Source organism: Anoplophora glabripennis, unplaced genomic scaffold (genome assembly GCF_000390285.2).
Source record: "Anoplophora glabripennis isolate ALB-LARVAE unplaced genomic scaffold, Agla_2.0 scaffold568, whole genome shotgun sequence".
Taxonomy (NCBI): domain Eukaryota; kingdom Metazoa; phylum Arthropoda; class Insecta; order Coleoptera; family Cerambycidae; genus Anoplophora; species Anoplophora glabripennis.
The window spans coordinates 98442-125324 of record NW_019416704.1 but is presented as its reverse complement, the minus strand read 5'-3'; the positions used below and the strand labels follow the sequence as shown (position 1 = coordinate 125324).

The 26883-nt window shown below is 34.1% G+C and overlaps 1 protein-coding gene across 1 annotated transcript in view; it reads right to left on the bottom strand.

Moving 5' to 3' along the window:
- The window catches only part of LOC108910806 (protein cortex-like), a 111535-nt gene that overhangs the window by 72701 nt on the left and 11951 nt on the right, over window positions 1-26883 (bottom strand). The window contains exon 2 of the mRNA XM_018715534.1: window positions 21613-21687. Within this exon, the coding sequence (XP_018571050.1) occupies window positions 21613-21687 (75 nt within the window). The remainder of the gene's footprint in view (window positions 1-21612; window positions 21688-26883) is intronic.

Below are 26883 nucleotides of genomic sequence, written 5' to 3'. Positions count from 1 at the left end.
ATTCATTGTTACCATTTAAATTTACTCAAATAAAATAATAACTAAAAAAAAGCGTTTGTAAAACATGCGTTTGCTGTTATTCTAACCCCACATTTTAAGAATTATTTTCACGTACTTATAAATAAAAGTAAACAATTTTATATGTAGGACTAAGCAAGTAAATGTTATAAGAATATTTACATGTGGAGTTATATATAAAAAAGTTAGTATTTTCGTAGATTTCAGTACCTAAAACCTTGATGGTTTGATCGTTTTTTGCACCTGTTTATTCGTTTTACTGCGGCGTCTTTGAAAATACTCAGGTGGCATGACATAACATTCCTATTATATGATAAGCTTTAGATTATTCAGTTATTAAATGTTTGAAATTATTTGTCTTTGCGGAAAACACTATTTAAAGAATATGGGGCCCTTAAGTTGATAATTGATTGTATGTAAAAACGACACGTTTTTCTCAAATGGTGTTTGGACATTACAAACACGTCTTTCTAATATAATGATATGTATGGTTACTGGGTTGTACGCCTATGGTCTATTTCCCTGGCAAATCCACTCGACTATTCCAAAAATCCCTGCCCGTTAGTTTCCTATATTTATACTGACTTGTAATGTATGCCGTCCGTCTACCAAGGACAACAACGCATAAAGGGTATAACAAATCATTTGGAATTCAACAGGACGGTGTATTAGTATACATAAGTAGCTTTTTTTTCGGTCATGATAGCCTCTTATTTACATTTAACACCTGCGATCGCATCGGGGCTCAGCTTACCAGGATGCTGTGCTCTATATAAGCACAAAACGCGTGGGTAGGCTGCCGTTACTTTGAGATCACATCGGGAGGATCGAATGGGTAATGTTTCAGGTTAGGAATACAAAAAAAAATAAAAACATACGAAAATAACTGACAAGTAATTGTTTGTAAGTAAGAAAACAGAGTTACAGTCCGTACGATACTTGTTGAGATAGAATTTCAAGAAGACTTCTGCGTCACTTTGTTTGAATTAACTTAACTAAAAACTTAATTAACTAAATTTTAACGCCCAAAGTGAAAAGACATTGGCGGCGTGGCGTTCTGGTCTTGGCACATTAATGTCTTCGATTTCGAAAAATTTTGACGGTTATGAACTCTTATAAGCTTTTCCTTGACATTTAAAATTTCGTATTTTGAGGTTAAAACTACTAGAAGCTTTCAATTTAAGTGATCTTATGTGACCCAAATAAGCAGATCACTTAACTGGGAACTGTAATAGTGTATTTATTAGTATTTGAAGGAGTTACCTATGTAAAATTCGTTTCAAATTTGAAAGGTGTTTTGGTTTCAGGCTTTTTTAAATATATTATCCTCGATTTCACAACATTTCACGGTTGTGAACCCTATACGTTTTCACTTTTCATTGACACACAAAAATTTTTCTTTTTGAGGTTAAAACTAGTTCAATTTAACTGATCCTAAATGATCCAAAGACGCAGATCACTTAAATATGAACTGTTACATTGTGTAACCCTTCCTCGTTTCGCTTTTTTACTTGATAGACTCAAATATAGCATTTTGAGGTTAATGTTACTACAATATTTCAATTTAACTGATCCTAAGTGATCTCTAAGAGTCAGATCACTTAAACGGAACCCTGGATTTAGTTTAACACTGCCGATTTTTAACGCAGTTTGCAATTTGACTTCACCAGACGTCCACAGCATGCGAACACCAATCGATCAAAGCAAATAAATCAAAAAATGACACTTTCCGTGCTTGAAATTCTCGACTCTCAGCAGGAAGTCGCTGCCCGAGCTCTCCAATCCTTTGTAACGTTCAATTAAAGCCGTTGAAATCGACAAAGGTTAATAAATGCGTTATTTATAGCGTTAATTTAACTAATTAATGGTTGAGGAAGTGGGTATTACAGATTCCTGTTTTTGCGACTGGTAAAACTATGATTAGCGTTAGTTGGAGCACAGAGTACTAATTAATTAATTGGTTGAACCAGTCCGGTGTGAGCGGTGGTATGCAAAAATCGTCCCTACAGAGATTAAGAACACCAGGAAGCCGGGATATAATTTTTTTTTGTAGTTATAGAAAGCGTGCCACAAGTTGACAGGTATCATAAATCGACAGATTAAAGCTTACATCGTGGTGATAAGAACTTTATGTGGCAGATCACTCACGTCTTTTTTTTCTGCATCAAACGATGACACGCGAGGAAAAAATGGCATCGTAAGTGACCTGCGACGTTGCCAAATGTATGTACTTGCTTCAATGCACGTCTGAAAATACAGGGTGTAACTATAAGTAGAGGCCAGTTTTTTTAGGAGTAAATAATATAATGTGCTCCCCTAATACGAATCTGATTTTTTTTAGGAAATAATAAGCACCTAATCCGGGCCACCCGAAATTAGCGTGGTAAGTTGTATAAGTGCACTATCAGCGTTGCCAACTGTTGCATTTTAAAATCAACTCTTAGAGAGCAACAATGGAAAATAGAAATAAAACAAATAAAATAAGTAAAATGGGCTGTTTTCGTAAGATTTAATGACGCGTTATTTTAAAGTCACCATATTATTTTGATATCAATATGGACAAAGTACCTAACACAGAAAATTTTTTTTTAAAATAATTGTCTTGCTGTTTTAATGAGGTATATCGGGTTTACTCAAATGCACAGATGTACTTGAAATTTATATAGCGTATTACCCAGTGCTCCCTCTGTGCGTCATATTTTTTTGGATTTTTTTTAAATCTAGATTTTGAGATATTGTTGTTGAAAGTTGGTCATTTTAACATAGGTTTATATGGCGAAGATGGACGGTGCGGCTCTTTTTTTGCCAATAAAAAATGAAAAATGTGTAGAAATTGTGAAACAAAACTTTTCCATAGATAGTACACAGTATTATCTTATTTTTTATGTAAAACTAATGTAAGTTTTGAACATAGTACAGCTGTATTAATTAGAAACAGAACCAATAATTGCATTTCTGTCTGACTTGAAGATTAATGTGGCAACGTCGCAATCAGCTGACAGCAAGGAGGGAATACATTTGAAAGACTTGATAAAAACGAAATTGATTTCATATACATTTTTCCTAAATACCATGTACATTGTTATCAACAATAAATTATCCACAACAGATGATTTTTTGTAATTTAAAAAAAAGATTAATTAAAAAAGACTAGGGAGCTATGATATATTTATTGGAATAAAAAATACAGTTAATAAATCCTTTTAATATATTTAATGGTTTATAAAAACATCGTAATCATTACCCAGCAATATTTAGGGTTACATAAAGTTTTCTTTACTTGATTAATACAATTAGTAATACTTGAGATAAAAGCATTTGTTCGGAATAACAAAGGAACATAAATATTTCTCAGCAAACTTTATATCTAAAAAATTAGTTATAGTTGCAAAACTTTTGTAACATTACTAAAATAGAGCTGAAACACACGAACAGTGAGTAATAATGTAATTTCTATCACAGAAACTTCAAAATGGCATCCAACATTTTCTTCGACTTGGACGAGAGATAGGCGCGAGTATCATTTCATTTCTTTAGAACTAAATTAACATAATTCTTGTTGTTTTACAAGTTTACATGATTTAGAGATTTTAAATAAAGGATACAAATCTTCGCGAGGATAATACGATATATTTGCTATATATAATAATTATATTTTACATAGTTTACACGCAATACATTTTTGAACTCGTACGCATCTTTACCCAAATTTGAAGCGCAATAACTCCGATGTCCGAGGTTTGTAGGTTCTCAGTGTGTACAACTGCACTCGATTATTAGCGCTGTTACCACATCTACATAGTGTTTATGCGTTCATTAAATATAATTTAAAACTACTTAAATATGATATTTTTATGTTGTTAATTTTCAATATGTACGCTATGTACATATTGAGTAGATTTCTTTGTTATATAGATAATGTTTATCGCAAATAATTTCAATATAATTTATTTTTTTCAAGTTAGCAGCGGGTTTTAGTCTCATATGAAAAGCATAGGACCCTCCTGCGATCCTTACTTCCCTCGGACCCCGATATACCTCCTTAAGAAACGTACATAAAAAATAAATAAAAATGTGACTGATTCGAAATATTTTTCTTAAATTGTTTCAAGTTTAAGCAAAATTTTAGTGTAAAAAACCTCTGACATTGAGTTAGTTTAGCCTAACAATACAGTACTACTGTCACTATGTAAAGTAAATAGGGACGCTGTTTCTAACCCTTTTCTTGTTCGGCCACTTTGGCAGCCAGTCGGTACCACGGTACCAGCCGTATTCATAGATTAATTATTCCAAAATAAAACAGCGACAAAATTGAACCGTGAACTGTTTAAATTTAAGCAGAATGCGATCATGTTCCGAAAACTTACGAACAGCAACAGAAGTTAAACCCCCCTGTTCAGTTAAAGCTGTTACTGCCAGTTGATTTCACATATGGTATGCAAGATACGGGGTTCTCGAATGCTCTCGATGAACCATGGGGACTTTCCGACCCTATATATACAATTCAGTAATAGCTGAGTTTTTATCGCATTGATTTTAATTTCGCTTTCTATGTGTCATGAAGATACTTTAGTTATCTGTAACGAACAATTCCTATTTTTGTACAGCTGTATTAATCAATTGAACAATTTTACAACTAAAACTGGTCACCTTCCATTTTTTTTCGGTTGCAAGTTGAGTTTCCCGATATTACAGTTGCAGCAAATGAAAGACGCTGAAAATGACAGACATTGTCCTTTTTCGCATATAAACGTTACAAATAAGTAGCAAGTTCGCTTTATCGCAACATAACTCAGAACCATTATTCATATTTTACAAACAATAAATAATAATTTTTTACGCGCAACTAATTGCATTTTTTCTTACGCCATAAATACATAGTTATTTATCATTATCATTAAATACCTCTTATATAAAAAGTTATTTGTAGAGAAATTATCTATTTATATAACCAGTGATTTATGTTCAATAAACAATAAAAAATGCAGCAACAGCAGCAGCAACAGCGACATGGAAGTCCTTTAATTATCTCTAAACGATTTCACTTGATATCGTTTGGTTTGTGAGCACATAAAATCACCATACAATCACAACCAACTACCTTCTGGAACAAGAGCATCATTTATATCATATTTCAAACGCGTCCGAAGTCGCCTCATATATCCTACATCGTGTGTTATCATCGACGACTTGCGTATACGCGATTTCAACCCAACATTAATTTAAACGGGTAGGACGGAATAAAATCTAGATTGCCATGGTCTACTGGAGATGGATGCATCGCTCTAGCGCCGCGTTTTTTGCGGCGATAACCCATGAATATAAATTTACGCATTATGATTGCAACCAAACTAATCTTAATTGACGTTTCAAGAAGTGCATAGTACCTGTCGGTTTTCTCAAAGCATCCTTATATTAGTCCAATCGCTCTAGTCCAAATTGTATTTAAAGATGGCATTCATTTCGAGGTCCACAATTTTTTGTATGTGGCTAGGACACTTGTTAGAGGATCACAGAAGCAAGGATTACGACACTAATGGCAGAAATCTGAGACACTACCAACGATTAGGATGTTTAATGAATGTAAAAATTCATTTCTTGGATTCCCATATCAACTACTTCCCTGAATACTTGAGGTGGTTATAGCGAGGAGTAGGGTGGACACTCATCAAGATCCGAAAGAAATTGAAGTGAGATACTAAGACACATAACGATGGCGGTCTTCTGTTATTTGCTGAAAAGAGAAACTTAAAAAAAAATCGTCAAGATTCGTTGAAAAACAACGAAATTACAGACTGTCAAAGTTGACGGCCTATTGTTAAACAAATTAGGTTGGTAGCGGCAAAAGAAAATACTGTCATAACCGGCAACCCGAGTACTTTCCCAGATAAAAATATTTTATTTGTGGAAGTATGTTAAGTGCATAAGAAATATTGTCAAAAGTCAGTGGGTCGCTTGATTTTCGGCGAGCCGTGGCGCGGCGGAAGGGTGGGGGAAGCGAACGACAGCGAGTCCGAAGAAAATGACGATAATATTCATAGTCCTGCCGTTAAATAAGCGAAATTCGCTTGAAAATAATATATTTGACAGTCTGTAACTCCGTTGTTTTTCAACGAATCTTGACGATTTTTTTTTAACTTAAAGCTCTTTTCATAAGCTTTCCGAATATGTAATAATATATAACTATATCACGCTCGTGCGTCGTATATTTCATTTTGCAACTAAGGCTAAAAAATAAAAAAAAATTCCAGGTTGCAAATTTGAAATTAAAAAAAAATGATAGATTTCAATGTATTATTATGAAATCTACCATGAAAAAAATCAGTGCGATTGTGGAAGATGCTCGGGATCGTCCAGACTAATAATTAGTTAATTTGTTTATAAGGCCATAACTTGTAAACTATTCAACTTACCGATTCCAGATTTCGTGTGAGTTATTAGACAGTGATAAGGAATGAGAGGATGCGATGCCAAAACGTTCTGGTAATAATAACGCAGTTTATAAATGTTTAATTCAAAAGTCATGAATAAACTTCTTCTGTTTATAACTTTTGATCTAATCAATATTTTTTGACGTTCGAGGGCTAGTTTTGTAGGTCTTTTGAAGACGTAAAAAAAGTACTTTACTGTTTTCTCGTGAAAATGAACGGAAAAAAGTTATAAGCGAAAAACGTGAATTTACGTAAAAATTATACAATTAACCAGCCTGTAAACAATCTTCCCCCCATTTTTATGACTGGAAACTAATATGTTATTGTACTTGTACATAATATTTAGCATTTATAGTGATGAATTCAGCTTGCCGAAACAAAAAGTCGCGACCAACTCTATATTTTCTGGCCTAATCTGTTGTTTTCTTATGCACATATGTTTTATGAGACATATATAGATTTAACTGGAAGATACATTTATCAGAAAAAAACCGACATAATGCAAGTAGTTCAAAAAGAGTCCTAAACTCACTAGGTAGGTCGTTTGAGGCCAAAAGAGTATATTACGAATGTAAGAAACAGTTTGATGTTTGAGTTTTTGATTCCAGATTTTCATCACATTATGAATTTATAATCGTGATATTTATTTGTTATGAGGCTGTCGTTTAAATTTATTTTGATTGATACTTGTTTTACGAAGGCTTCATTTAAAACTACTGCGACAAATGACAATGTGACTAATATTTTCAATAACTTATGTGCGCGACAAGAGAGAAATAAATTAATAAACCGACTGCTAGCTATCCATTACACAACAAAGCTGTTTTGCGGGGCTAAACGCGCTCCCGGTAATTACTTATCCATCAGCAACAGCACCAATAAAATATCTGTATCTAGGCACAATCTCTCAAATATGGATTTGCAACATTCTAGCTGGTCGCCGCTAGTATGGGCGGAGTCTGCATTGCATTAGACTCGACACAAGGACTAAAAAAATAATTTTCATTTGCGCTTTCTAACGGCTATCTAGCGCGAGGTGTCGGCACTTCGAGCTCACGTGCCCAGGGGCTGAAATTCGCATCAGAAAAAAATGGAACTGGTTTTTTAAACTGGATCAACGATTTTTTGTTCGGCGATGACGGTTTTCGGTTTTTGGTTTCGGGATATGTTTATGTCTGACAAGTTTAAGCGGATAAAGATTTAGAAGCAAATGTAAAATAGTTATTTTTTATTGTAGTACGCCTTTAAGATTCAAAGTGAATAGTTCTTTTGCGAGCACCAGTCAATAAAAAAACTTTTAAAAGTGCGGAAGAGATTTCGCAACTACGTAACAAACTGCTCCGAAGTATTGTTAAAATTGGGGAAGAAGCGAGTGAAAATTTTTACATTTACAAAGACTTAGGACGTTAATAAATAATGAGATTCGAGATATTTTAAATAAAAAAAATACTTGTCACTTATAAAGCATTATCAGAGGCAATAATGAGCTATAGGTAGTTGTCTGGAGAGGCCTTACTCAAACTATTGCAAACTACTTTACTTAAAATTTTATTTAAAAAGACCAAGAAATTTCCAACAAACCAATAATTGTATACAAAACTATCTTTATTTCCCATCAGATTTGATTTTGAACAAAAAAGATTCACGTGAACGTGGGACATATATGTCGCTTCTTATTTGAGATGCAAAGTGCTGAATTTAGTTGTTTTAATCTTTTTCTCCTGACAGCAGGTATGGACAAAACCAAATTGGGTATATTTTGTGACGGCATAATCTCCTTTAAATATGAGCTATACAAACGATTCTCTACAACCACCAGCGGCGTGCTTTTTAAAACAGAAAATCTACGCCTATGGATATTTTTGAAATTTTATAACATTTGGCAATGACTTGAAAAGTTTCGTTATGTCACAGATCACACAGCTAAAAGTCATTGTTCTAATATGAACCAAAACTTTATATAATACGTTGGAAGTTTATATAAAAAATTTGGGAATAAAATGAATATTAAAACAGTACTTTATACACTTATAGACTACAAGCCCATCGGAAATTTTCAAGGGGTCATTTGACCCAGCATGAATGACTTATAAGTCAATACTACCACATATAACAATAACTTTAGAAACTATGCCGTCAATTCTTGTTGGTACAGGTGAGCACACAGGTAAGCTAAACCTGTCCACCAAAGGGGGGTGGTTTTCGGCAAAACATTTTTCTACGGAATTTCTAAAGTATATATGTTATACAAAAAAAATTAACCTTGACCTAATGCTGTACAAAAATAGCAATACCGGAAGCCAGGAAAATTTTCGATTTTCTGAAAATTTTGGCCCGGTTTCTGGTGATTTACTACAGTACGGCATTTACACTGCAAGTTTCGGATTGATACGTAGATAACTTTTTATAGTGACACCGTACGTATCTGCTGATACAGGGTTAGAAATGCTGGGCACAACAGTCTATTCTAGCCCCATTGTTTCAAGTCACTGAAAAATGTACGGCATCGATTCCACATGATTATTTAACTCTCCAAATTATTCTTAGCAACTATGCCGTCTGAAAATTATGATTAATGCAAAAGTTTATAAATAATTACTTGTATTTTGGAATTGAGTTTAATTTTTTTTCGATAAGATCATTAATTCCTGTACGGCAACCACTTTTTTGATAAAATATAACCAAAAACTATCGTACTAAATCATAGTCGGTTATAATTAATGGTACAAATTAAAAATTCGAATTAAAAAACAAATAAATAAATTGTGAAAATTTACAATAATTTGAACATTCCTTGTTATAAACTAAAAATGTTATATTCAAAATATTATGGCTGTAATTGACTTTTCATAAGTAAAAAAAAAAATAGAAAAAACCAATGCCGTACATTTTTAACTAGTAGATTTTACATAGCTGATAATATTTTTCAATAAATTTTTACTACAATTTTAGGTCATTAATAACTATACGGCATTTACAAATTTTCATCAGAAATATAACGTAAAGGATGAAAATTGCAATGCCGTACATATTCGTTGGAACAATTCTCCGAAACTATATAAGCCCAAAATGAGTTTTATCCTAATTTCAAGAGAAGTTTAATTATTTATTATGATGGCATTGTCTTTAAGTTAAAAAAATTGTGTATAGAGAATCGAGAAAATATTTTGAGGAATTTAGAAATTTAATGACGTGCAAGAAAGTATTAGTTTTAAATAAATACAATAATAAACATTTAATTTTAACTCAATATTCATGAGAATTCCTATATAAATCAATTTAAAACAGTGATATATGTTTTGAAGTAACAGTACCCTCGCATTTGCATATTTGCAACATCTGATGAAAAATTGTGATTAAGCCATTGGCATGCAAAATATGTTTAAAATTAGTAAAAATAATTTAAAACTGCATTTGTTACAAAACAAACTTTAAGATTGTCGGTTATAAACGACATAAAAATTTACACGCCGAAAAGAAAAAAGAGACAGAGAAAGAAGATGTTTCGGTACCTCGTAGCTGCAATTTTGATTTTAAAATAAAAATAATTCCAAATTGTTTAAAAAATATTCGAATGCAGATTTTTTTATTGATTTTTTAACAATTTTTTGGATTTTTTTAAAATTTTACTTATGTACTTGTGAAAAAAATTAATATATAAGCTTTTCAAATTTATAAAATTAATAATTTTTATATCGACCAATGGTTTTTAACGGCATATTACTTAAAAATTATTTTACATCTTAAATAATGTTTTAGCAACAATGCCGACCATTTTTCAATGATCGGAAACCATAAGGGTCAGAATATAGGGGTTTGCATCCGGGGTTTCTCACTCCTGTGTCGACAAATATTTACGGCATTACTGAAAAATATTTCTATATGATATGTAAGTCTTATTATAGAAAAGCCGTACAGTAGTAAATAATTTGTATTAAGGAGAAAGTAGTAGTAAAAATAAAATCAGTTCTTGCAAGTAATACTTATTTGCAAAACTATATTTATTTCAAGTCATTTAGAACCATTTTTTTGTACGGCATTTTGTTTTTGTTGATTATTGTTGTCAGTATTAACAAAATATATTAATGCCGTACAAACATTTTTCACCGTGAAATCCAACTAATCAGAGGGAAATTAATTTTTCTATAGTAAGCACATGTTTCATGAAAAATGTACGGCATGGCCAAAAATGTCATTATTTTATAAAATAGAATTAAAATTAGTGAATTTGATGTTGGGTCAAATCACCCCTCATACGCTACTTACAAATAGAGGGTTGCACCCTGTATTCTTAACCCCTGTATCAGCAAGTACGTACGGCGTCGCTTAAAAATTTATCCATGTATCGATCCGAAACTTGCAGTATAACTGTACTACTGTAATAAATCACCAAAACCCGGGCCAAAATTTTCGGAAAATCAAAAATTTTCCTGGCTTCCTGCTATTTTTGTACGGCATTAGGTCGAGGTTCATTTTTCTTTGTATAACCTATATACGTACTTTAGAAATGCCGTACAAAAATGTTTTGCCGAAAACCATACTCCCTTGGTGGACAGGTTTAACTTACCTGTGTACTCACCCGTACCAACAAATTGACGGCATAGATTCTAAAGTTATTGTTGTGGTAGTATTGATTTATAAGTAGGTAATTCATGCTAGGTCAAGTAACCCCTTGAAAATTTCCGATGGGCTTGTAGTCTATTACGTGAACGAATATTACTACTTTATAAAAAGCATTTATTTGTAAGAAAATAAATAGAAATTGATAGTTCTCTAATAATGGCTGCTTCTAAATCTTTGATGCTGTGCACTATTGTTTTAAAAATGGCATTTTTCAGATACCCAAACAAAAATAACTAAATGAGTCAGATCCGGTGAACTTGCTGGCCACAAGCATAGTCTAATCGGTCGATTATCATAAAATTTGTCCAAAAATTCAATTGAAGGTCAACACGTCACATTGTCGACAAATTTTGTCAGATGATAGCTGGATTAATTTCAAATATATATTTTTTTTATATGAACATAGGTCCGATCCGTTTTTGTTTAAAAGTTACAAGAATTTAAAAAATATAATTTTATATTTTTATAGTCTTAAGATTTGTTAATTTGGTTAATAAAGGTTAGCTAGTCATCATTTTTATTTATCAGCCCACTTTGATTGAAATATGAAATAGGTAATATTTTTTAAAATGCTTGTAACATCTAAACAAAGACGAATCGGAATATAATGAAAAATATTTGAAGTTAACCCGGCTACTATCTGTCAAAGTTTGTCATAGAGCTTGTAGAACACCCTGTATAGGCGGATGCAAAAACATTACTCATTAAATAATTGCAAAGTATATTATTTACAGTCGACAATTAATTTATCACTGGGTTTTTGCTATCTTAAAGGCCTTTTCAACCAGCCAACTCGATAAATGCGTAAATTGCAGCATTGCACCACGGACTAATTAGGAAATGCATAAATGTATCTTTCGAGCGTTGTTCTAATTAAATTAATCGAAATTAAAAATCGCAAAGCGGCCAGTTATAAATAATGGATTTGATACAATTACTATAAATTGCCGTAAATGCGATTTCCTTCGTCAGGAAATTAAAAATTGCTAATTACACACTAACGGCGGTCAAAACAAACATGCAACAAAAACCTATTCTGGTATTGCATGAAGATATCTGGTTGGTATACAAAGAAAACGATAATATCGCCGGGTTTGGCGCGTTAAATCTTCGTTGCCAGGCCTTGATGGACATACGTCTAAGCCACGGGGGTTCTTTTTTTAATCTCGATAAACGTATTCATGAATCGCATGGCAGGAGATAGTCTATCGTTGAGATACTGGGAAAATTGCTTTTTGTGATACATTAAAGGCTTATTAAGGTGAATTTAATGAATGTATGCATAAATATTAGTACAATATTAAAGAGAAACGTCAACTGCACACAAAAAGGAGAAGGGGCTCGTCGGTAGCTGGCAGAGGCGTGCGTGTTTCTCTTGTTATAGGGAGAATATCATAGGTGTTACAGTGCCTTATATAAAACATGTACAGCCTGTACAGGGTGAGTCAACGCTGTGGCAAAGTTGATTTATCGCTAGAATATATATGTGGGGGGGGGGAAGTAATGCACATTTTAAAAATAATTTGACTTATACAGGGTGATTAGTTTTCGGAGGACTGACCAACGTTGTATTTTTTAAAATGGAACACCCTGTATTTGAATGGACATTTATATTTTACGTGGAATTATACAACTTTTTCGTAATAGGTATTGTATGCCAAAAATTAGCCATTTCCGAAATATTAATGTTTTAATATAAAAAAATGGCATAGCAATAAATATACAGTGTGTCCCGTTTTTCAGGTTAACACATCTGAAAATGTGAGAAGGCTTTACGCAAGCCAATTTTTTTACAAATAGTACACTGAAGGGAGGTTATACTCTACTAATCATTTTATTGATATAACAAAATCCTGGCCTACTACGACTTTTTAAAGAGGTTGTTTTTCCAGAAAGTGGTATAAGGCATTTTTTTATCAAAAAGATATTACCAGGCTATTCAACACTCATCAAAATGCCCATATATCAAATTTGAACGAAAAATGTCTATTGGGTGTTTTTATGTGGTGCCAAACTGTGAAGAATCAGACAACTAAAAATTATAATAAGCAGGTCAAAGATTGCCATGAAAGTGAAAACAAGTACCAATCGGACAAAGAAAAAACACTTTCAATTGCGGCCACAATAAAAATAATAATTAACGTACAAAAAATGTAGGTAATGAATTATAAATATTAAGTTGTTAAACAAAAAATTCCAAAACAATCTAAATTAAATTTTAGTTTTCTCGAACTATGGACTCTTACTTTTAGGGTTTTATAAAACAAAAAGTTTATAAAAACAGACCAAGGAATTTGAATGACTTAACGAATTGCATAAGACAAGCTTATGCAGAGATTGCTCCACAACGGCTATACAAATTAATTTTAAATTTAAGAAGAGGATTGGAAAAATGTGTTCGACTGGAAGGATGTTTGTTGGAGAAAACTAAAAGTTAATTTAGATTAACGTTTTGCAATTTTTTTGTTTAACAACTTAGTAGATATTTATAATTCATTACATTTTTATTATTTTTATAATTAATTAATATAATTAAAAGTTTTAGATTTATAGACCTGCATTTTTTCTGTCTGAATTTTCAAAGTTTGGCACCACATAAAAAAACGCTCCATAGACATTTGTAGTTCAAATTTGGTATATGGGTATTTTGATGGGTGTTGAATAGCCTGGTAATATTTTCTTTTTGATAAAAAAATGCCTAATACTACTTTCTGGAAAAACGACCCTTATAAAAACCGTAGGAGGCCAGGCTTTTGTCACATCAATAAAATGATTATTTGTAAAAAAATTGGCTTGCGTAAAGTCCACAGCCTTCTCACATTTTCAGAGGCGTTAACCGGAAAAACGGGACACATTGTATATTTATTGATATGTCATTTTTTATATTAAAATATTAATATCTTCTAAATGGCCGATTTCTGGCCATAGTACCTATTACGAAAAAGTTGCATAATTCCATGTAAAATATAAATATCCACTCAAATACAGGGTGTCCCATTTAAAAATATACAACTTTGATCGGCCCTCCGAAAACGAATCACCCTGTATAAGTCAAATTATTTTTAAAATATGCATTTCTTGTCCTCCACCCGAACCTATTTTGAAATATTTTGCCTCAATTATATTCTAACGATAAATCAACTTTACCCAGCGTTGACTCACCCTGCCTTACAGTGACCATCCATTGGAATATTTCAGAGACTACTTGGATTTGAATTTGAAAATTTGGGCCTTCGGGTTTTTGGAGGTTTTCTTTAAATAAAAAATGTCATTGTTGTAGCACTTCCGGCTATACCGGAACTTGCCATCTATTTGCTTTTTTTAAATGGAACACCATGTATATTTTTGCATATTTGGATTCTATACGTAATTTTAGACTTTTATCAAACTTCCCTATGTCTATCTCTAATGGTCTTCGAGATATTGTTTCAAATCTATCAAAAAAGTTGCTTTTAGATAGCCTAATTATTCAAAAATGCCTATTTTTTACATCGTGCAAGTTGAAGTATTGATATTTGAAAGAGAGATAGGAGCATGCTTATCTTTTGTTACAGTTATTTTAAAAATCGTTTATTTTACACAGCCAGCGTGGTGAAAATTTATTGTCGAATTTGCTTAACTTTAAACCGCTAAAACTTGGTTTTTCTAAATGGAACACCCCGTATATTTAATCAAAAACTGTTGTAGAATTTTACCCTCTATTCATATTATAATTCCTGGCACCTATATATCTTAATGTTTTTGTTATTGACGGTTTCTATGATAAGTAATTAAGATGATCCAATTCTTTGGGGTGGCTGTGGAATTGCTAGCAAACTTAAAAACAAATCAACCAATATCTCATAAGTCACGATTTACTATTAATCTGACAGTGGTAGTGAAATATTGATTTGTAAATAATATCAGCGTTTGAATACGTATTGTTTTCCATTATTTTCAAATCAGTGTTTAACTAAGTACAAAATTTTGAAAATTCAAATCAAAGTAGTCTCTGGAATATTCCCTGTTCGATGAGATTTACACACAAATTACACAAATTAAAAATTTAGGATATTGAAAATTTTCGATTCTTTTTTAAATTGGAAAAAAAACGGTTGATGCGATTTGATTAAAATTTGACAAGTAGCTTTAACTTTTTAGTACTCACAAACTTGTATGCATGACATAGGTTTATAGTAAATTGGCAACCAGCAATACATTTCTATAGATTTTATTACACAGTTTGCCTAAATATGAATTAATGCACAAATAACAGACCTTCCCCCATTTTAACGCAGATTTTCTAAAAAATGGACTTAGTTTCAAACTCAAATTACTTTTTGTTGTAAAGAAATTTCTTAAATTACCCCTTCATATATTTTTTGCTTACTTTGTGAAATGTCCTTGTTAGACTCGCCACTTTCCAGAACACTTCCTTGTTAATACGATATTAATTCCTGCCACAGCAATGCGGGTTGCTTGCCACAACGAGTTGCTTTACCCAGAGCAGATAACTCATCTAATAATTGCCAATGCAGACGTTATAAAAGTACCCCGGTGGTGTCGAAGCGCCCGAGAGATTCCCATCTCTCCGCAAGTGTTAATTGCCCGCAATAAATCTCGAAATTATATCTTTAAATGAGTTGTGGGTTCGAGCGTCTACCTCGACAGTGCTCGTTTTCGACCGGGTACCGTTAAGGTGGCTCGTGATGATCGTTTATCTCAACGCGGTTCATTTGTCTTCTAGTCCGGACCGAAATTAGTGATAGGACGTCGTATGGGTCCTTAATACAAATGGTCCTAGGCCCGTACATATTTTGTACGTTTGAAATTTATGAGTTACAACGGAAACGGTGCGGGAGAGATGGAGAAATTAATTTTGTTGTCAAAACGCGAATAGATAAAGCAGCGTACGCTGAGAAAAAAGCATTCTTTGAATCACTAAGAATTTTACACTAACTTTACTGGAGATATACAAAAATTAACGCCTATACCATAAAAAATATATTAAAAATTTACATTCATATAATATGAACAATCCAGAATGTTTGAAGCTGACGTCACACGTAAATGTTACCAAAGATATTAAACTTTACTTCCATTTGATCAAAATTACTTTCCGTTTTCTTAGATTTCCGACCGACACGATCTGTCAATTCAGAGACATCCGTGTTTCCTATGTATGCTTGCTGTTGTATTTATTTTGTGTTCGCTGATTGTGTTTTTATTTGAATTTATCTTTAGTTTTCTAAATAATCAGTATCTTTCAACGCTAATCATCTGTTAATTGTTAGTTTTTTTGGTAAGGAAGCGAATACTTATGGTTTCTTCGGTACAAAACCTCCTTTATGGTGTAAATAACTATTACATTCATATAAAGTTTCCATGGTGCAAGCAAACAAGTGCCAGAAAATTTTTGACACCATATTGACATCTTCCAAACTTTCAAGCAAATTCATTTGTAGAATTACAAAAAATACCCCATCCCTTTACCAATTCGCGCATAATTTTTTCAGGGGTCATGCTACAGCCTCTATTTTTTTTATTTATAAGATGAATGGTTTGGTAAAATTGTCTTCCTTTTGAAAATTTGTGTATTTGTAATAATTTTGAATGACTTGTTTTTTTGTCGCTAGAAATACATTAATACTTTTCTTCGTGTGTGTGTTCTGAGAAAGAGGATTTGAAAACTTTATTTTAAAATATCGTACTGCACCTATTTTACGTAAAAGAACCCCATGGTTTTTAAGCTAGTGGACATAATACCAGACAAAAAGAAAACAAAAGTTAATCCTTTTCCTTTCGACCCTCTAACTTGGTCAAACTTAAGATTAGCTTTTCAAATAAATTCCCAACTGACGACACGTTGATATTGTTATAACTTACACAGCAGAAAGTGTACTAACTATCTGACGCGTACAAGCAAGAATGGAACAGGCAAATGACAAATGCGTGTAGCGACGCCCGGAGAGATGCTATTCCTTCTGTTATTATCTGCTATTACGCCTCGTGTCAGCAATGTTTCCTAGACGCCTGTCTCTTGAAAACAATCAACATAAACAAAGGCGTAACACAATAGCAGCTTTCATCTAGAAGCTCGGGGGTATTAGCGAGCCGAAACAAAGGAAAATACGCACGAAAGTAATCGAAAGAAGTGGTTCGAAAGAGTAACAGAAGCAGAAAAAAATTGGGGTGACGTAAATGGAAACGTATAGACGTCGAGTACCACTGCCATGACGTCACGCAGTCAGCTGTTTGGCCTTCTCCTTTGTATAACAGTTAATAGTTAGAGATAGATTTGTTTAAATAAAGAAGAAGTATTACTTTGTATGCCTGGAAAATTGAGAAGTATAAAGAGTTGACCGTCATAATTTTAATAGGCGACAAAAAATTAAATGTCCAAGTTGATAAATTCAGTTCAGTAAGGAACATAGCTTTGTCCATAGAATACCATAAAATTAAATATTTACCATTTTATTTTTTTAAATTAAATTTATATCACGCAATATGACAACAACGCGTTGGAATGACATTGGTGTGCTGCTATTAGATCTGAGGGTTGCTTTCGCTGTACAGCAAGAATAAAACGCTCTCTCAAGGGTAATAATAAAGTATTTTATTGAAAACTAAGTTGTATAGAAAAAGACGTATTGACGGGGTGAGTGTTCGTTGGAGAGTCCCCTCCTCGTGTGGAGTCGCCGGCAGAAGTACCTGGTCCTTGGAGCCAATCTGCCGGGGTCGTCTTCCGGGAACCCTGGTGCGTCTGGGCGACGTCTCGCTGGTGCTCTTGACGTTGTACTTAAAAATGGGTCACTTGCGAACATGTGTACCCACAGATCGATCAGTGATTGATAGCTTGACATTCATGCTTGTGGGAAGTATTTTTGAGTACATGTAAAAAATTTAATGTGAAAATGTGTAATTTAGCCTAAAATATACTATTGCAGTAAAATTAGAGTAATAACAAGAATTAGGTAGGTACTTAGTTACATAGATTTCGGTGTAGGATCGTAGAAGACAATCTAATAGATCCATTTGTCTTGCTAGACAGATAGACAGAAGAGACATATTTAATTTTTTTTTGGGTTAAAAACCGTTAAAGTTACGCCACTGTTACGCCAAATTTTTGTCCATTTATGTTTAATCTATGTTAAAGTAATGGCAGTCAAAATACTAACATATTGTATTTTATTTAAGATTTATTGACAATATTTCAAAGATATTTTTTATGCAAGTAATTCGGAACGAAACTGAATTCTGGAAGCGCGAGCGGACCCTTTCGAAATCGTCTCGGGGGGCGCCCATGGCGGGACAATGGTATGTAGAGCAAATACCTGATAAATAAGTTAGATCTGTTGGCTTGGAAAAAACGAAACCCGACTTCTGCAAATGGTGGTACGTCCATTGTTCTCTGTATTCTATCTCTGAATAGATATCACTCTGATCGGAACTGCTGGTTGCAAAATGAGCTCGCCAGGCACGGACTGGGTGGTAAAATTACCTAAATTAAAAAAAAAATCTAAATACTTCTATAAAATATGTAACAAATATTTTGCCATTTTTTTTTATACCACCACGGACAAAATAATTCTCTTTACTAGTACACAATCCTAAATTATGAACTTACAATTAATATTTTGCATTGCGTACTAGCCGCTATTATTGGCCGTTATTGGTACTGCCGATTTAACAACGTAACACGACATGACAGAATTTCTAATGTAGATGTAATAAAATGAAGTATTTATAACGTTTATTGACTTAATTTTCTATCTAAAACGCGTAAGGGAATCTACAGAATGGAGTTAATAAAACAATTTTGCTAAATACAATATTCGCATTCTGCTAAATACTGATAATATTTCTGTATATTGTAGCTTTTACTACAACATTACTGTTCGAAATTTTTTAAATATTATTGAAAATGTTTACAATTTTTTAAATATTGTTTTGGATACGCTATATTTTGGTAGACCTTTATAGCAGCTTTCAACATTGAATACTTCGACCACATAGATGAAATTGCATATTTAAAATTTAATAAATACCATAGCATACTTCTTCATTTATTGTCATTACTCTCCGTTTTTCTCCCCATTCGTTAAATTCAGCGAACACATTTTCGTAATTTTCCCTGGATTTCGCTGGCAATGAATGGAAAATTGCTTCTTGAGCTTCTCAAAAATAACCCACAGGAACACAATCACTTTCTTGCATTTTTACCAAATTCAGATAGAACTGTTTATTAAATAATTAATTGATAATAAACAACGTACCATAGCATCCGACTCCACAAATATGATTGTGATGTGACTATGGATAAAACGTTGTATTGCATTCGTGTTTCAATTGCCTTTTATCCAGTTAAGAATATTAAACATTCTTGAGTGGATAAAATGCTACTTAAAACACTTATACAATAAATAACTGTTATACTATTTAGATAATCAAAAGCAACAACTTCCGTGTTATAATTTTTTCGAAAGCTTCTTAGTTTTTAAGGTACCTAATATAATTTTTCATTTTCTTTTCCCTCACTGTTTTTGGGACGCAATTACCAACATAACAGTCAAAACATTATTATTTTGTGCGCCACTACTCACTATTCATTTCCTCAAATATACCTACTTAATCTCATCCGTTACACTACAACACGAAACAAGTGCGCATCCCGGACACCTGTCGGATATACCTCCCGAGCCAGTCCTGCCCACCATCGCCAACATTACGACTTCATTATGTTCGGAGGCAGAAAAAGTTGTGCCCAACATTTCGTAGTTATAGACGAACGACTCCCGATGGTATCTGAGACCAGACAGTTGCTGATTGACCTTTGAATCTCGATTGAGAGATAATTTTGAGTCCCGACGCACTTGTGTGTTCGATAGATTCAGTCGATGATTGCGAGATCGTATCGATTGGTATTGTACTCGACAAATTACGTAAGGGGGCATGGGAGATTGCGGTAGCATGGGTCGTAAAACAACTTTCCTTAATCAAGACGTTCGGTCAATAAGTAATAAAATGGGACCCGTGAATGAAAATAGGTACTAGTTTGCAAGGAGAGAAATGCCGCTTTTATTTTCGTTAAGTGAATGATCATATTGGACGTCTGTCTGTGCATTTCAATATATTTTAACTCAGTGGCTTCAAACCCAATGTTTGTTTGAAGTCATTAGTCAGAGTACGTCGAAGTATATTGATATGGCGTCAAAAGACGTTAAAATAGATCAGAACGGCTTTAGGATATAGCAAAACATGTCAAGCTTGCCTCATAGTACATACAAGTTCTTCAAATTCCCTGATGGATATATTCACGCCTTCTAAGTGTGTCAATAGTGGCAGAATACATCAAACTAGTATTAGAAATATATCGAACACTTCTAATAATACCTCGAAATATATCAAAAACAACTAATTACGTGGAAATACTTCAAACAACTTCAAAATATAATAAAAACCTCCAAATACTTGTCCACTGAAGTACCCCCGAATCATTGACTCCGGAGTCACTGTTTTGTGAATCCTTTTACCTCTGCGTGTATCATCACAGAGACTGTTACAGCTGAAATAAGACAAACAAAGTCAATCAATTTTACCCCAAACGAACCAAACCTTCACCATCTACTGCCCTGCATACCCCTCACTAACCGACCACATCCAATTACTGTGACAGGTAGTAATGGCGAAAAATTACTTTTTTCACATCCCTAGTGCCAGACAGGCTTGTTTTGGGCTAAACGGACCCTACCCATGTCCAACTTTTATGACAAGCAGTGATGTCACAATAATGACTCTTTACACTGAAAATGAGTCTTCTGGAGAAGATGAAGGGGAACATGAAGAGACTTCAGAAGGAGTAAGATGGTGAATAAAAACCCGCTTTGTGAGAGGCAAAGGAACTCACGTTGAAAAAGCACCACAAAAGGAGCAGTAGTTGTTCCTGGGCAACGCCAAGAGTAGAACTAAACTAGTAGTCAACAAAATGTTTTTAGCATTCCTAATAAGATTGCACAGTTTTTGAAACTAGAACATCCTGAAACATATACAGGCCATTCATTCCGAAGAACATCGGCAACGTTAGTGGCTAATACGGGAGTTGATGTATTAGCAATCACGAGACACGGTGGGTGGAAATCAGCCACAATTGCGGAAGGTTATGTTGCTGACAGTTTAATTAGCAAAAATGAAATAGCTAACAGGATTCTTTACAGTGACACTACTTCAACTCCAGGTTCTAGTAATACGTCGCATCATTCTCTTGTAATGAATCAGTCAGTAGTAATAAATAAAAATAAAACTGGATTAATATTCCAAGATGACTCCAAAAACTACCGCAGTCGCTTGTGGACGCCGTCGCTTCTGCCGTCGCATTTCGGCGGCGATTTTTCGCCCGGCTATCAGTCTTCTCCGTCGGCACGGCCGCAGCGTGCGCGGGGTCAACTTCGTGGTGCCCGTGGCGGATCCACGCGGCTCAAAGCGCGGCCCGGAAGAGTGCGGGGCAGCGGCTTCCGCGCCCGTGCTCTCGGCATGCGGTAGTCCGCGGACGGCTCCCATTTACCATCACCGCGATGGCAGCGCAATGGATGGCCGGGCTGGACCTGGTGGAGGATACGGGGGCTGCCGGAAAAGATACCTTCGAACGGGACGAAAGAAAAAACAACAACAAAATTAAATCGTGAACAGTTTAATTTAAGCAGAATACGATCCTGTTCCGAACACTTCCGAAGGGAAACGGAGGTTAATTTCCGCTGTTCGGTTGATATTCCGTTTAGAGGTCTCTGAAATGACGTTACTGCCAGTTGATTTCACACGTGGTATAGCATGATGGGATGGTAGACAAAGAAAAAGTAGACTGTCATGTTAATCCGGTGAAACGGGAATGACCGAATACGCCATCATCGATTCAATCTGGTTTAGCATGTGGAGGAAGCAGTATTTTCGAAGGATCGAATAAGAAGTTGTTCTATAACTTAGTGACGTCTTGGTTTATTTGCCTCTCCTGCCAGACATTGTTTGTTTTTGTAATGATTGCTTCAGTCTCGACACCAGAAGCAGGTGATTTTCAAATTATACAGAGTGTAAATGATAAGTTTAGCCAAACTTTTTTTAGTAGGGACTATTTTTTCATGGATAGCTTATTCTAAAATATACCCCAGTGGCGTAGTTATTGGGGGGAGTAGGGACCTTTCTTGAAAAAAAATCGTACGCCACTGGTTTTTTAAATAATTTTAAATGTTTTTAAAATGTACCATCAATTTGTGGCAATAAAGTATTCTTGCAAAGTACTCGTAAAATTTACTGGTCTTTAGATAATTGGGAAATCAAATAAGAAGATGCTTCAGTACCTACGTTAAATGGGTAAAATGGGTAGCAAATTCAATACCCAACCCAATATTTTTGAGAGATTTCAAGACTACATCACAAGAAATGTTCAAGAAATTTGAAACTTTTAAATTTTTATAGGGCAAAAAATCAACTTTGTTGATACACCTTCCTTTTGTAAAAATGTTGTTTATACTTCTTTTTTGCAATAAATTATTATTATTATTATTATTATTATTATTATTATTAAAACTTGATTGATTTCATCGGTAGAATACGCCGTTAAAGTTTGGCTAAACTTATCATTTACGCCCTGTATAAGTTCTTAGTAATCTTTTTTGTGGAGTTAAATATCTTTTGCTTACTTAGACTTCTGCTATCAAGGTATTATATGACTTTAAGATTAAAAATATTTTAATTTATTTGAATTAAGTTCCATTTAAAAATTTTGAGTTTTCCACATTTTCTGAACTTCATATTCGACCATTTTTTTACCACCTTGTATAAAACCTGGAAAATTTTTATATCAAATCCGATAAATTAGGTCTTCTTCTCCAAAATGTCCAATTCACACAAAAAAAATAAACATGTGTTTCCGGGAATACTAAATTTTGCTGACATCTGCATCTGCAAATTTTTGCTTAAAAATCAAAATATCCCGGAAACGGTCAATTCTAAGTATGAAGTGTGTTGTATATTTTCAACTTAAAAATAAATGCTCTTTCCAAAAATGCAATAATATACAGGGGGTTCCATTTAAAATAAGAAAGTTCGTATCTACTTTCGATATAACCGGTAGTACGATGACCTTGAAAATATTTTAGCTTGGTAGGCTCAACGGCCCATATCACACCACCACAATTTCAAAAAAATCCTATGAGCGGTTTCCTAGATATCCATCGATGAGTTGATGAGACGCCCTGTATAATGGAAACAGTCCTGTTACATGTAGTGGACATTCAGTGGATATCAAAATCTGCTTTTAGTTAAGTAAATTTCATTTACTTTACTGTCATTAATAGAAAAAATTTCATTGTTTTGATGGCAAAAACGAGGTAGCTGCAAAACTTTTTTTAGTTTTTCAGATTGGTCTTTAAAATATTGTTTTCTCTATTTTAAATTTCTAATAGTGTAGCTGCCTCGTTTTTGCTACAGTCTTTAGTTCATATTTGATTCATTGTTTATTAATCTTGAAAACGAAAAAAAGGATCAAATTTTTTCTTAACTTGTTTAGTCAACAGTTCAAAATTTTTAAGTAGTGGTAAGGAGTAATAAATCGAATTTAGACAAAAGTATACAGTTAAATATAGCTTTATAATTATAATTTTTTGGCACATTTATGTTTATTATGTTTATAAAAAGTTAACGAAAATGACTGTTGCATCTGATATACTGATATACATAGTAGGGTGGCCCAAAAAAAGATTTTTTTTCGTGTCTTGTGAAAATATCTTAGTTTATCATGTTTTAAGAGCCCCCTCAAAAAATCAGCTCAAAAAAAGGTCGCTCAAGATTTTTAAAAATTTCCAAAATCGTTATTCTCGTTATTTTATCATTTTCTAGGCTGAAAAAAATCTCGATTCTAAAAATTTCAAATCGATATTTTAATTTCTAAAGGCCACTCATAATTATTTTAACTTTAAAAGTAGTGTACCTAAAATGCTTTCGAGCCACCTCTAAAAATAAATATCAACATACTAATAATATTTTTTATTGAATTTGATGAACAAAAGAATAGAAATAAATGACGACACTTAAATTTTAAAAAATTAAAATATTATAAATATATATTTTATTATAATTAAAATAAAAAAATTCAATTTTTGACGATTTTGGAAATTTTTAAAAATCTTGAGCGACCTCTAAAATTTTTTTTTACCTCATTTTTGGGGGGGGCTCTTAAAACATGATAAATTAACATATTTACACAAGAGAACACAAAAAAATATTCGTTTATTTTGGGCCACCCTAATACATAGGCTCCGACTTATTCTTTATTGGCCGTGGTGGAGTAGCAGCATGTCCGACGATCAGGTTGTCATCTCGGGTCATGGTTTGAGAGCACAGCAAGCTAGATGCTATTCTGCGTGTATTTTATACGTCATTGGCTACTAAATTAGAAGCAATTAAGCCAGTGCTTAAGGTCGCCTATGCACCGGATTGTTTTTTTACGGGAGTGGATATTAAAATAATGAATCGCCTTAATGGTGCTGTTTTTATATTGTCATATAGATATAAGTGATCGCGATGTGATGCGAACCATGAAGAAAGCTATTATTTATGAGAATTCGGTTTCCTCTTTCTCCTATATACGCGTCAAGACGAAATTTGTTCGGCTTGTCAATTTTATTGCCTCCGATTTTGTTTGGAAATTATTAAAAATGCTAAATTTGGGAGTGTGCTGTAGTTACTTTCTCGTTTCGATTCTATGGAATTGAGGTTTTTATATACGGGGTGTCCCATTAATATTGCGAAAAAATTCAGGGGGAGTTTCCTTGACCAAAAATAAGAAAGATAGTTCCTATAAACCTATGTCCGAAAATGCTTCGTTTCGGAGATACAGGGTGTTGAAGTTTAGAGAAAATACGAGGTTTTTACTAATATCTGGTGAACCCTAATTCCGATTTTTTTGAAATTTGGTATGTTTGTTTATAATAACGGTAGACGTCTCCTGACGTAATTTGATTTATTTTATCTATTCCAGTGGCGTCCGGGGACTCACTCCTGTTGATATTAATAAGTAAACATTTGAGACGTCACTGCTTTTTCTTAGGTGTCATATGTTTTTCTAATTATGCGATAAAAATACAACTTTTTGTCTCTTTACTTTTTTTTGATAATTTGCTTCGTGGAGAACCCTCCAGATATTAGTAAAAATCTTATATTTTCTCTAAATTTCAACACCCTGTATCTCCGAAACGAAGCATTTTCGGACATAGGTTTATAGGAACTTTCTTTCTTATTTTTGGTCAAGGAAACTCCCGAATTTTTTCGCAATATTAATGGGAAACCCTGTATACAATGATTTTAGGAGTGCCCCCTAGCGGGCTGTGACTTCCACCCCGTCCTAACGAAGGCGTTCCCGTCGTGCGGGCGCGCATCCCGCGGCCTCCACTTAACCGTGACTAACCAGGAAGTGCGGTCGCCGGCCGTCGCTGTCGAACCCGTGGCGCGTGATTGAATTATACGGTTGGACCGGCATCTCGCCTGTCTTCCCCGATTCGAAAAAAAGTCGGCTCGTGAAAAGTGGCCTGCCTCTGAATAATAGCCCCGCAATCATAATAGTAATAAACGGACGCGATGGCGCGAGCTGGGGCTCCGCGGGTTCGACGGGTTGGGCTCGGAAACGGCTTCTCGCGCCTTGTTAATGCCCGAGCGGTCTGGGAACGTCGTGATATCTGGCGGTGGAGATCGCTACGTCCGCGAGACACCACCCGCACAAGGTGGTCGTTCAAGTTTAGAGTTCCCAAAAGTTGTAAATGTACAATCTTCATAAATGGTTACAAGCCACGTGACCACATAGGCAACCAACATTGCACGATTGGCATTATCAACATAAAACCTTCCAAAATTATATAAATATTTTTTTGAACACCTCACTCAAGTCATCCTGATTCTAGGTTAGGTTAGGCGAATCCGACATTCTCGCTGACCTCTTGCGTTATCTTAAAATTCTCAACAAGTCCATAGGATTTAGGTCCGGCGAGCGCGCTGGCCATCTTATGGGTCCTCCTCTCCCTATCCACCGATTTGGACATTGATCGTCTAAAAATCCAGGGACATCGCGAGCAAAATGTGCCGGAGCTACGTCGTTCATATACCACATATCCCGTAGCATCTGAAAGAGAAGGTTTTCAAACAATTCTACTAAAAATTTTATAGTAATGCGGCCCATTCAGATGTTCATGTAGAAAATGCGGCCCAATAGGCCCATTCAGTGATATACAGGGTGTTCCAGATAGACCTTCAATTAGACGTTTCTGGAAAATTACGCGTACTGGAATTCTGAAAATGTATGTACGGGGGTTTCTCCTAATGTTCTATCGATTGAAAATATTGGCGTCGTCGTAGAACTTCCGGTTCTACCGGAAGTAGACGTCAACTCGCTTATTTCAAATGGAATGTACTATTTTTTATTTAATTTTTGGATTTTACATCGAATTTTAAGATAAGTTTCATAACCTTATTTTATCCTTAAACGCAATCGTTTTTGAAATATTTTGACTTTTTCAAAATTTTTGAAAAAAACATACCTACACTTAATCGGTTCTATCTCCTCCAATGTTTAAGATAGGCAGCTAAAATTTTAGATGGTCAATACCAAAACGTGTCCAAATATCTGGAATATTCGAAAGTTGGTGCATGTTACATAGGGCGTCTAAAAAACTCGGACCAATTGTGTCAAATTGAAAGTTTAATAACTCGCTTATTTTAAGTAGAACACCCGGTGTTTTATAATGCCAGTAGATGCACCTGTTAATTCTCTTTCCATTGGTATAAGCATTAC